Source organism: Buceros rhinoceros, unplaced genomic scaffold, assembly GCF_000710305.1.
Source record: "Buceros rhinoceros silvestris isolate BGI_N320 unplaced genomic scaffold, ASM71030v1 scaffold47231, whole genome shotgun sequence".
Taxonomy (NCBI): domain Eukaryota; kingdom Metazoa; phylum Chordata; class Aves; order Bucerotiformes; family Bucerotidae; genus Buceros; species Buceros rhinoceros.
In genome coordinates, this window is record NW_010395697.1 from 7,277 (window position 1) to 19,653 (window position 12,377).

The 12,377-nt window shown below is 38.4% G+C and overlaps 1 protein-coding gene across 1 annotated transcript; it reads right to left on the minus strand.

Moving 5' to 3' along the window:
* Positions 1-288: 288 nt before the first annotated feature.
* On the minus strand, positions 289-10,191 carry NUP50 (nucleoporin 50kDa). The gene is made up of 7 exons (XM_010145616.1): positions 10,118-10,191; positions 8,928-9,011; positions 6,593-6,788; positions 5,149-5,802; positions 4,073-4,148; positions 2,888-3,006; positions 289-652 (listed from the first exon to the last, which is right to left on the minus strand). The coding sequence occupies exons 1-7, from the start codon at positions 10,184-10,186 to the stop codon at positions 450-452; spliced, it is 1,401 nt and encodes a 466-aa protein (XP_010143918.1). The 5' UTR covers positions 10,187-10,191; the 3' UTR covers positions 289-449.
* Between the last annotated feature and the right edge of the window lie 2,186 nt (positions 10,192-12,377).

Here is a 12,377-nt window from a genome sequence, read left to right on the forward strand (position 1 = left end):
AAAATTAGTCTCACCAGAATGGGACAGACCAATTAAAAATCTGAAGTCTAGAAACGGTTTCAACAGTTAACTTCAACATCCTCCCTTCTCAAACAGAAGGCTGTTGCACCGCGGCGCAGTCTGTGAGGAAGCTCTGGTACCATAGTTTTGTACTCTGGTTTCAGTCCATTCGGTCAAACTGACTGGTGCTAAAAACGTATGCTTCAATTCGGTCAGTGTGCTTTATCCAGAAGAGGTCGTGCATTTAGGTATCAAAAAATGAGGGAGCACAGTCTAACACTTGTGTTCTATTAAAGCGTTTATTAGCTGGTTAAGCTTTTCCTCACAGCATTTTTCTATAATTCCTAGAACAGTTCTTAATATCAGAGTTAAGTGTTCAAGTCATGGAAGAAAAAAAAAGAGCAGCAGCAGTTTGGCAATAATTCCTCAAATCACTGACTGCAACTTATTTAAGCCTCCTTTTTCTCCAGTAAGATTTTGTGCAATTCATCGGCATCCTCGCCTGTTTTCACCCTTATTAACATAGTGACAGGAACAGCTGGATTCTTCTCATCAACCGGTGGATTAGGAACACAAACTATAAGAACATTGTTTTTTCCGGTTCTCGTACATGGCATCTTAGGTGGAATTAGAACATTCAGCAGTATGTTTCCTGCATTTAGGGAGGGAAAAAAATTTACAATTAGCCATTTTTCAGCTTTTATGGCAATACAGCTGTTAGTAGACTTACAAAATAGGGATTTAAGTCTGTTTGGAAGGAAGGCAATTCACAAATGTCATGTATACTTGTCTTACTCTTCTCTAAGCATCTGCTCCTGGCCACTGTTCTTACAGGTTTCTTTCCTCACTAGGAATGAGGACATCTCTGCAAATGTTGTGTCCTTTTTTAAAGGGAGGGGTCTGAAGAATATCAAATGATAGTAAGGACACAGAGGAAAAAGGGAAGGGAACAAAGGAGAAGCAACAAACGAAGAATCGAGTCGTAGTGCTTAGTTTTTGCTTAAGCAAGTTACTCATTCTGACCATCACGCAGTTCATAGCAGAAGCAAAAAGTTAGCTTTAACACACATACAGACATGTTAATCTAAAATTGGACAAACTATGGTAAAGTAAAGTACCTAATCCTCAAATTGTACAGCACATCTGATGGGGTTGACCAGGGGGTTACTAATAACAGCTCTGTGTCAACTTAAGAAATTACGTAGCGAGTTTGGGAGCTTCAGTATTAGTGGTCTGTTAAAACAGTTGCAAACAAACTCAAATCTGCTTCCACAGAAGACGCACACGTTTTGTAAACCTGGTAAATAGTTCAGAACACGGTAGTAGTATTTAGGGAAAAGTCAGTCTTCGCCTTCCTTTCCAGTTCAGTTTTTCAACACAGTGAGATTTTAGGAAAGGATTATAGCACTGTGTGAAGATAGCAAAAAAGGAAAGCGTGCATCACTATGACTGCAAGCAGCTTCTAGAAATCAATGCCTGGAAACACCAAGCTGAAACATCTTAGTGTATGAGCTGAAGAAAAAGGAAAGATTTCCTAATACATCACCTCAGATGAAGGTAGAGGGAATGTAAATCAACATCATGAAAATTAACATCAGCTGAGTGAAAAATCAAGAGTTGTGTTAAAGCATCGGTCCCTTGGAGAAATCAGGTTTTCATCTGCTCTATTCAAGACACTCAAATCGCCAAAGAAATGCTGAAAGCGCTTCTGCCAACTCTGCCAATACACATGCCTTCAGTTTGAGAGCTGAGAACTGCCCTTTATCTAGCAAACCTCGTCTCCACCGGCAGAAGTTAATGATTCAGAAGTCAGTCTAACACTCACAGGAGTTAACACAGGAGTCCCAGTCTCACCAGGTATTTGAAAACGGCCCCTAATGGGCCTGCAGAGAATTCGTATGAAGGTGCTAGAGCGCATTATAAAATGGAAGTGAGGCGAGATTTACCAATGGCCTACAGTGCAGCCTGTCTTTAGTCCTCCGGTCTTCTATAAGCACAGTATTCTTCTATCTTACAGAAGTTGTCAAGTGTGTGCGAACCCCATGTGCAAGTTTGTTGAAATAAGGTACTGAAGTACTGTAGCAAAGTTTCTCAACAATGAATATCAAAATATTGATTTGCATAGTCTGAGTGTGTAAACACTCTTCAGCCAGAAAATTATACCTTGAAAACTTTAATACATTAACTCCCTCTAACTTCTAAAAGCAAAGAAACAGTTGGGGTTTTCTTCTTCTTTAATTAGCCGTATGTGTTAACATCCACCTCAGAAGATGCTCTGAAGAAGTGTCACACTACAGGCTGCTCTAATTCTGTAGAGTCAAGCTACCATTTGTGATCCAGCTGCAGTTAGCTAAAACACACAGCTGGGCTTCAGCACACGTTTTAAGAGCAATGCATAGGGCAAAATCCTGCACGCCCGATCTGTGTAACGCTCCCCCTTACCCTCAAGTACAGTGGACACCTGCCCACAAGACCACCGATTTACACGTTCGGGATGGAGTGCACACAGGTGACAGCTGGCCTGTTGCACCTTAGCACGAAATTTGTTCCTCTTCATTCATCACACCTGATACATGGTGAATCTTAAACTACATGTCAAAGCCATTCGCAAGTCAGGGACGGAGAAAAACTATTAAAAACCAGAAGGGGGAAGGGGGAAAGACCCAAACGTACACCATAACCTTTCAGTTCCTTGCACTGCTTCACGTGCACTGTTGTGTAGTGCTCCTTAGAGGCATTTAATTGCTTGTTCGATACTTAAAATTACTAAAAAACAAACACAGAAAGGTTTTCACTAATCATGTCTGTTATGCTACACAACAAAAAAATCCTAATTCTTAGCACGGAATTTCACATCAAGGCTGGCTAGTAAAAGAAACTTACTTACCTAAATTGGTATCCGCTCGGACTAGGAGTTGAGTTTTTTCATTTCCTGCTGGTTTTAAGTGTAATGTTCCTACACCTTTTTCTTTAAATTCATTATCCTTTTTGTAGAACAGTTTGCACCTGTGCAAAAAAACCAAAACATACAACCTTGCTGGTACAGGTATGGAGAGATTAAATACAAAGGTATCTCCCAAATACACCCACATGTACACAACTGACTCACAATAAGCCAATAGCTTAACAATAAACAGGAGTTAACACGTGGTGTCGCTTAAATTGTTATTCTTCTTGACCTTGTTTCATGTGCTAACAGATTGTACCTCCAGTTCAGAAAGAGAAAGTTAATTATTTCTTCCCGTACTGAAATGACGAACGTATTACTTTCAGGGACAAGTAAAATGCACAGCAATGTGTACTCATGGTCTGTAAGTAGTAACTGCAAGCTACTGTTTAAAAACACTAGTTACAAAACCATAACAACTTGCCGTATCATTCTGATAACTGGGACTTCTGTGTAAAATTTATAAACATTTTTTTAAGTGAAGCTCTAATAAAGCTAATGCGGTTCTTCAGAAATGAGCACATACCTTCTCTCAAACAGCAAATTACTTTTTGTAGAGAACAAAACCAAAATCTGTGTGAAGCATTAAACAGACATGCAATTCCTTGGACTACTGAATGTGCTTTGAAAAACTTCTAGCAGAGCTGGTCTCATTTTGGACTTAAAGGTCCAACTTGTTCACTCCTTTGCACAACAATCAGCGTTTTTCAACTGAAGAGTCTTATTTTAGGCTGTGCAAATAGCTCAGCAACGGACTGGTTTTTCAGAAGTACAGTACATTGTTTCTGTGGTACAAGCCCTACAATTTAAACCTACAAAACCTGAAGGCAGGAACATCTTCATTTGTAAAAAACTTGTCACAAGTAAACTCAAAACTAGCTATGAGTGCTGTGTCCAAGATACACAAGAATTTTAGTAAAATCCTACACATTTTTGTCTGTAATTAGCTTTTTTATAAATGGAACTTCATAATCTGTATGTCTTCTAATAAGCTTTATTACTAGAAGTCAATTACATATGCGTCATTAATTACACACTGCAATGGTGAAAAACAGCGATATGCAGGTGTGCATTCTATTCTTCGAGTTGTAATTATATTCACTATTCCCAGTTAAAGTCACTTACTTCTTTGAGTAGAAAGCATCATCCTCTTTTATTTCATTAACAATGACTTTTGGTGGCTCTTCTTCCTCCTCTTCTCCTTTATAAACAAAACGGTTTAATATATTAAAGATCGGAGTATATAATCTGGAAGGTGTTTTTGGCATTGTTTTAGAACTAGCTTATGTATGCTGTATTTGACATATCTGTGTGGCCTGTCAGTGATCAGCAAAATAGGTTTAAGTCACTGTGGGCTCTGAAGCAGCTTCAGATACAGAAAAGTCTTCCTTCCTTTTCATTCAGCCACATCTGTCAAGCAACTTTAAGCTTATCTTCAGTTTAAATGGGATGAAAATACCTGAACCACACTAAACAATCAAACCTCAAAAATAAAAAGCTTAGTAAGTCAAACTTTAGTCAACATCTTCTGTCGGGGGAAAACAACTGTATAATTTAAAAAAATAGTCTTCACAAATGAGTCCAAGTAAACCACACTAAATACTTGCAACAGCCAGGCTTAATTTGGGGGAAGGGAATTAGCTGCAGGAAAGACAGCCAAGAGAGTGGCAGGATTATGCCTTTCCAGTCCCTCAACTGCTGCGATTTCTATCGGCTTACTGTAGCCAGCTTACATAAATAGCAGAGTAAAACTGTCAGGTAGCATGTAACTTTACAGGCCTTACAGCCCACTGAGTAAAATGTATGAAACTGTTCTGCATCTCACACATCTTACGGAGGGGATCTCTTGATAAACCTATTGGGAAAAACAGCAGGACTGAAATGTCCTGCAGGCTCAAAGATGAACATTACCAGTTGTTTTAAAGGTCATTGTTTCAAGTCTTGCATTCAGCTGAAGAATTACGTTCTGCTACAGAAAGTATAAACCTGATAGAAATACATGGGGTTTGATAACCATATACTTTCACTGTTACTTAAACAGTATGCAAGACAGGTATTTCCAGATTAGTGGTACAGTTTTACACTTTCAAATTCAAGAACAATTATGATCTAGTTCAACTTAGTATTATTTCATCTGTGCAGCTTTAAGTCACATACATTCACAGCTTACCATCATTAAAATAATTTTTAAAAGAATTTACCTTTATCTTCATTATTGCCACTTTCTGTCTGAGCTTCCAATACATTCACTGCAGAGACTGACTTAGCCTGGTTTGTGTCTTTTCCAAATAAACCCGAATTCCCAGGAGAAAATGAGAAATTACTAAGTGTTCCTGAACCAAGGGAACCCAAAACAGAACTGTCGACACTCTTGCCAAAATTAAATGAGACACTTGATGTAGCTCCTAACGATGGGTCCTTTTTCTCTGATGCAGCTTCAGGTTTTTTGTCGGAGGTATCCTCAGTTTTGTTGTTAAACAAAAACGTTGATCCTTGCTGTAGCTTTGAATTCCCAAATGTAGAAACAGACTCAAAGCCAGGTGTCTTGTTGCTTTCATTTTCAGAGCCACTATCACTACTGCTTCCATGTTGCTGTTCAATATTTGCTAAATACTTCTCATAGTCTCTAAAGATCGGTGTCAGGTCACATAGTGGGTTTGTGTTTACGTGCTTAACTATCCAATCACGCACGGAACAGTTTAAAGCTGCTAACTGCTTGTGGTAAACACTAGAGCTACAAACTTTACTCAGAGCATAGCCAGATGAGGATGGTTGACTGCCTCCATTGGCTTTTGGGCTTGGAGCCTTTTTCTCAGTAAATGCAGTAGCAGTAGGACCATTTGACACTGTGGATCCTATTAGAAGAAAAACATGGTTTAGAACATTGTCTTCTCCCCAGAAAGCAGTGTTCTCATGAAAGCCTGACTAATGTTCCTGGTACTACTCCATCAAATCATTCATTCTTGCTCAGTTACGTACCTTCTCTTGAATCACAACACTGTGTACCAGATGCTGTGGTACGAGTAAACAGACAATGCTGTGACACCAACCTAAACTTGCTAAGTTTAGAAAAGTTAGTTTAGCCATAGACAAAGTAGATGGAGCACAGTTGTATAAAAAAAAAAATCCAAAGAAATCTTCACTGAGCTGTAACAGTTGTGAAAATATTCAGTCATCTCTTGCTACCTCCTGCTTTAAAAAACTCTGAACGCACTAGCCCACGATATTGCATAAAGAAACTGCAGTCCTACCAAATGGACATTTTTCCATTAGCTTTTTTTTTTTTTTTATTAAATTCAGAGAATTGGGACAATTACTTAACTGGAACATGTTACCAGCTATTTTACACTATTCAGGAGTATCTTTTGTCAGTGTCTTCCATTCCCATCTGTGCCTCTAAAGCTTTTAGCTCCAGTATTAGATCAAATACCAGTTTAGTGTCTACTTCTTAAAACTGCACGCATTTGATAACTTGTCCCTCCTGCAGTCTAAAATCTTTAAGAAATCTTACAAAGAGGAATACAAGTCTCAAAACCTTACGACATTACTACAGGCTTGTTATAATTTGTTTTTCACTATTAAAATAACCCTTCAGATTTTATGGCTAAATTTGCTGACAAATTTGCATGCTTATTTAAAACTTACCAAATGCTGACTGTGTTTCAGAAGTGGTCTTTAAACTGCTGAAAGGAGGAGTGCTAGAGACACTACTGCTTCCATTAGACAGTCCCTCTAACGGCTTCATTCCTGCACCATTACCAAACCCACTGAAGCCACCGCCTCCTTTTCCAGAAGGCAATATAAAGCCTTTAAACCCTTTAAAAGCTCCTCCACCTTCAGACTGGGGAGAGAAGGAAAAACACAAACAAACAAAAAACAACAGAGAGACCAGTTACATACATCTCCACAGGAATCCTATCCCTGCCTGATATTCCATTTATCTTACCCTGTCAGTGTGTCACTGCACGCATTGTTTTAAGTTAGCTACGTAAACAAAGTTAATAGCTTCCTTATGACAGATATTGCTACTATTTTTAAAGGACTCAGATGTCTGGTATGAAAATAAACTAGATCTAGGAAGTGGATATATAAAAGTTGTTCAGAGCAGCAGATCTGTTTGACTACCTATTTAGACAATCATCGCATCTTGTTTTCTTTAAATAATTACATAGCAGTATGTAATTGCCGGCTTATTTCCAAGCAACTTTTAGCATTTACAGCCGCAATACTTCAAGCCACTCATCAACACAGCATACTCTGTAGTCATCCATGTAACGTTTAAGTGATTTACCAGGTTAGAAGAGACCAATGTGACTGATGGGAGAAGCAAATATACACTGTACTTCTCGATAACATAATACGTGTGCTTTCTGCAGCCTTTTCAATACCTAGTTCTGAATGCTGTATTTACAACCATATTTTCTTTTTGTATTTTCTTATGTATTTTCAAAAAATACAGTATGATTAAGAGACAAATAGGCACTGCCACTTCTAGGTACTACATATATAATCTTTTGAGATAATGAGGACTTACTACTGGAAGCGGACTTGCAGTATCTCTGGAAAGCCATCGGAGGAAAAGAAGAATTGCTTCTGAGTTTCACCTGCTTTTGCCACTACAAAAATAGCAAAACTTACCCCATTTAAGTTCTATTCCAGTACCTGGCCTTGTGCGTATGGGCTTTTTGTTTCCCTTTGTGCTTTACCTTTTCCAGCATCGGCCTCAGTTTCTCATTTCTGGGTAGCTACTGTTATTATGTTTCTTTCTGGTGAGTCCCACCTCTCTCTCTCTGGACACAGAAGTTAAACTGCAGTCTTTTTCTTTGCAGCATTCTGCTTGCTCCGTTTAGGAACTTCCGTAAACTTCAAGTTTACCTTTTTGTAAATATTTCAGATATTTCTTATGCAATCTCAGCTGTCCTGCCATATCTTCTACTTTTCAGACTTTGCCCAGACTGTCTAAGCTCTTCTTCCAGCTTTGATCTCCAACAGCTGACTCCCAGCCTCCTGACTATTTCTTGTACAATCAGTTGGTTCCCTTTCTCAGCCAGTTCTGATTTTTCTATTCCATTTGCCCCTGAATCCCTCCAGTTCAAGTGGTGGTTTATTTCTCATGTCACCTCTTCCCAGTATAATCCTTTACTTGTATCCTCTGCCACATCTGTGGCTAAAACTACTACACGCAAAAGTGGGTAAGGCAGCCTTCTCATTTACACTGCTCGGACAGCAGAAGGAAAATCAAAAGCACAGGAGAAAGGCCCCTGATTGTGGCCAGTCCTGTTCAATCCAAAAGCAGTTTGAGTGATAGGTAAAGTTTCTTATTTTTAACATGATGCACGCCCTGTTGAAAGAACGTTTCATAGAAATATGTATGTGACAAGGCATCTGTCAGAGGATTTTGAAAGGATTACAGTTTGGCTGGATTGGGTTAGTGCTTTCACCAGGACTACACCTGCAACACAGGCCAAGTTCCTTTCAATTTTCAATTTGTTATTGCAAAGAGTAGGTGGCACTAAAGCTCTTCACGGGGGGGAAGTTACAGTGTACTTAACAAATGTCATGTTTTCCATTCTCAGAATGTAATTCAGCTTTTACTTATTTAGCCACTGAGACATCCCCCAGCCCTCTCAATTTCCAGGCTTCCATCTCTGCAAAGAATGAGACTGAAGCAGTTTGAATGATATTTTACCCATCTGTAGATGACATTGTGTCTGCAACACTCTGCATTTATAGTTCAAAAATAGACATCTCCCTTCACCCAGTCAGTACCAGTATTACCCATTTTTCATTCTAGCCTTTTTCTTGCTGTGAAACAGTAAGCAAAAATTAATTTGCGTGTATGAGCTAACTAGCTGCATACACCTTTTAAACAATAGCTTTATACAGTATTATCACAAGCCTAAACAAGTAAAAACTCGACTACGAATGTAATTTTGCAACTGAACCAAACTACAACACTGGTGCTCAGTGTTTACATTACCTCTGATCCAACATTGCGGCGCTTTGCTTTTTTAATAGCTCTGTTCTTCAGGACTTCTTCGCTAGCTACTGAGAACGTTCCCACCTTTAAGAGGAAGTTAAGAAATCATTAGTGAAATTTGCATAAAGTTGTCATAGTTTGAAGAGACGGCTGAGATCAGTTTTTGAACACAGCTGTTGAGACCGCTCTCTGAAAATAAAGGAAGTATTTTGAAAAAGAAAAAAACTCAGAGTATGTACTGTGATTAGCCAGGTACTGGGACATTAGTGGATACTTTCAAAACTCTGTCTTTCTTGTTCTGCACTACATTTTCCTTTGTGCAATCTCAAATTTCATTATGACAAATAATTCAAGATTTTTTTTTTTTAAGCAAAGCCATTAAGATATCCTTGCTGAAGATAATCTGTCAGCACTGCACTGTTACAAACAATCTTCAGTTTGGAGGTCTACTGAAATGTATGCTGTAAGTAAGCGTCCCGCAGTCTGCTGTAGTTCAAGTATTAGCAAAGGCAGATAACGACTAATTCCTACCCTGTAATAAATGAGGAAATTAAGTCTTCTTATATTCAAATTTCTGGAAGAGTACTGTCAGTTTTCCTCTCACATTTTATAGCTCTAAACTTTAACACTTTAGTAACACAGAAGCTATCCCAGTTTGTTTAGAGATAATACATGAGCCATAGGTAAGTATGAAACACTAAACATGAAAACCTCTTTTTACAATCAGATGAAATTTATTTGCTTAATTCTTCTGGCTGTGTAGGACATTCAGCTCAACACTTCAAATTAACTTATTTCTGAAATTAACTATTACTGACCTTAAAAAAAACCATGAAGAAAAATTCTCTCAAGAAATCAAAACCAGCTTTCTTGTGAACTCAAAAAATATACATCAAACATTTGAACAATTCAAAGGCATTATGCATTTTAACAATCCTGGGGTTCCCTTTAGAAAGGTAAAGCTCCTCTCCCCTAAACTGCTGGTGTCATTTTAACTGTTTTAAGTTGCCTTGCTATATGGTCTGCATATATTAGAAGTTTTAGTTAAAAAAACCCCCAAAATTTATATAAAAATATCTGTATTTGCTACACTTATAACCAATTTTACTGTACATTTCACCCACAAGATAAAAAGCACGTGTGAATAACTAACCTACTACCTTCAGTCAGAGATCTAATATGAATCTTACCTCCTCAGCTTCATCCTCCTGATCCCAGTTTCTGTCAGTCAGTTCCTTCTCTGCAATTCTCTTTGCCATTTTTCCACACCTGTGTGGGGACAAAAAAAGAAAAAAAAAGCATAGAATTGATTGCACTGAAATTAAATTCTAATCAATGGTGATCTTCAGTTTGCGTTACTTAGAACAAACAGTAATGAGAGTTAATATATAAGTAGGTCAAAACTGAAATAAGTGTTTCTAACAACTGCTGTGGCAACAAGAATCAACAGCACTAGAGATTAAAGTTGTGATAAGCCATATTTTATCTTAAATGTAAGCAACAATATTCAATATTCAAATCAATTAGGGGATAAGCTTTCTTCAGCAGCAATGCTGGCCAGAGGAATTCAGTCCCACAGCCTATATATCTGGTCACCACATACTCTGAAGGGCTGCAAAAAAACGGGAAAAAGATCTAGTTAAAACAGTCCATATTCCACTGCATTTTGCCTCAGGACACCCACGTAAATAGCAAAAGAAAAAGGAAGTTACTTTATAGCATCTAAATGAGGACCTACTGAAGCAACTGGACAGGAAGTTTGAGTAAGAATGAGGGCAATGCTCTCCTACAAAAAACAGGATCAGTAGAATATTACTAATTAGAAATTTGAAAAATTCCATTACAGATGTATTAGATTGGTTTTGCTCCAAAGGACACATAAGGCATATCATGGATTTTACAGCAATTACTGTAATCATAATTTTGCTATTTATCTCTGCAATGTAAAGGAAAATCAATTTTGGAGAAGGAACGTCTGTAATAGTTCTAACTTCCAAGTTCAATTTTACTGAATACAACTTACCAGCTGTGTACAAAAACACAGAATGAACCCAGCTATGATATTTCCTATCTGAAAGACTTGGCACGCAATCACATTACTCAAATTTATATGAAAAAAAGTATTTTTACTAACTATGATTATATTCTCTAACACTAAATCTGAAAAACTTTCAAAGAAAATATGTAGTTTTGTAGCAATTTAAGTCTCAAGCAAGCACAAAAATTAAAACTCTTCAAAAAACCAACGTAGGTTTGTGATTAAGATCTGGCCAGATAAAAAAAAAATTCCACAAATAGCTGAATTTCAAAGCCAAAAATGGTAACAATATATGGATACAGAATAACTTGTTTAGCCAGTGAAATATTTTTAAAGAGAACAGTAAATCCTGCCACACGGCAGTCTTACAGAGATCACACATCAAAAGTCATAAATTTTGGTCTGACACATCCCATAAATAAGGTCAAGTTATCAGGATCTTTTGGAAATACAGTGACAAAAGATTTTTTTCGTGTGAACGCTTTAAAATCCACACCATCCTGAAAGAAGAGGTGCTACCATGCCCTGCTTGATTCTCTGCAGTCTGGGAACTATTCAAATCTAACCCATTAAAAAAAACAAAACGAAAGAAAATCAAACTTATTTTAACTGGCTCCCCAGTCCGGCTTCCCACAGCACTTGCAACCAGAAGAGGACAAGACTGCACCTCTTTAACAGCAGCCAGAGCTGGAAGGCAAGTAGAGCCTGGAATTACACTATTGGATTCCTCAGAAGATCAAATTACCACTCTTAACCCAGGCACTGAAGCATGACAAGCACATTAACTAGAAAGCCTGATCTCTACTAACAGAAGAGGAGTAAACCTGTTGGCCCTGGCTCCCAAGTTCTTTGCACCTACTTGCATTTACATGATTTCTCTCCATCAATATGGAAAACAGGAGGCGACAACAGAGTCTAGAGTAGGTGAAGACAAGGGCAAGAGAAGCCTAGACACGTTTTCTAACCTGTGAGACCACAAGCAACACAAAACCACCTCTATCTGATATTCAGAGCCCTCAAGAACTTTTAGTAGCAAATGTTCTGGACAAGTTGAGATGGGATTATTACGAGAAACAGCTCTTTTTATTTAAAAAAAACCCCAACCCTACAATATAGACGTTTTGCTGAACTACCGCTGCCCTACTTAATGCGTCAGTCTGAGAACAAAACTTAATTTAACATTTGCATTCCCCGGTATCACCTATCTACTATAATGTTACAAAACTCGCACTGTTGCAGCACCCAACCTAAACCCAGGCGCCAGAAGAAGTCACCGGTATCCCCTACTTGCAAGAGTGAAGAAACCTTCCAGTCTCCCTCACGTGCGCCGACGCACGCCCGTGGATGCCGACACTCTTCCGTCCCGGGCGGTGTTACCGAGCAGGAAACGCCTGCGGCGTGCGCGGGTGCGC

Coding starts and splice junctions, on each gene's coding strand:
- NUP50 (XM_010145616.1), bottom strand. CDS start 10,186: ATGGCAAAGAGAATTGCAGAGAAGGAACTGACTGACAGAAACTGGGAT. Junction 6,789..8,927: donor GCCGCAATGTTGGATCAGAG/GTAATGTAAACA, acceptor TTCTCTCCCCAG/TCTGAAGGTGGAGGAGCTTT. Junction 5,803..6,592: donor TGAAACACAGTCAGCATTTG/GTAAGTTTTAAA, acceptor TTCTTCTAATAG/GATCCACAGTGTCAAATGGT.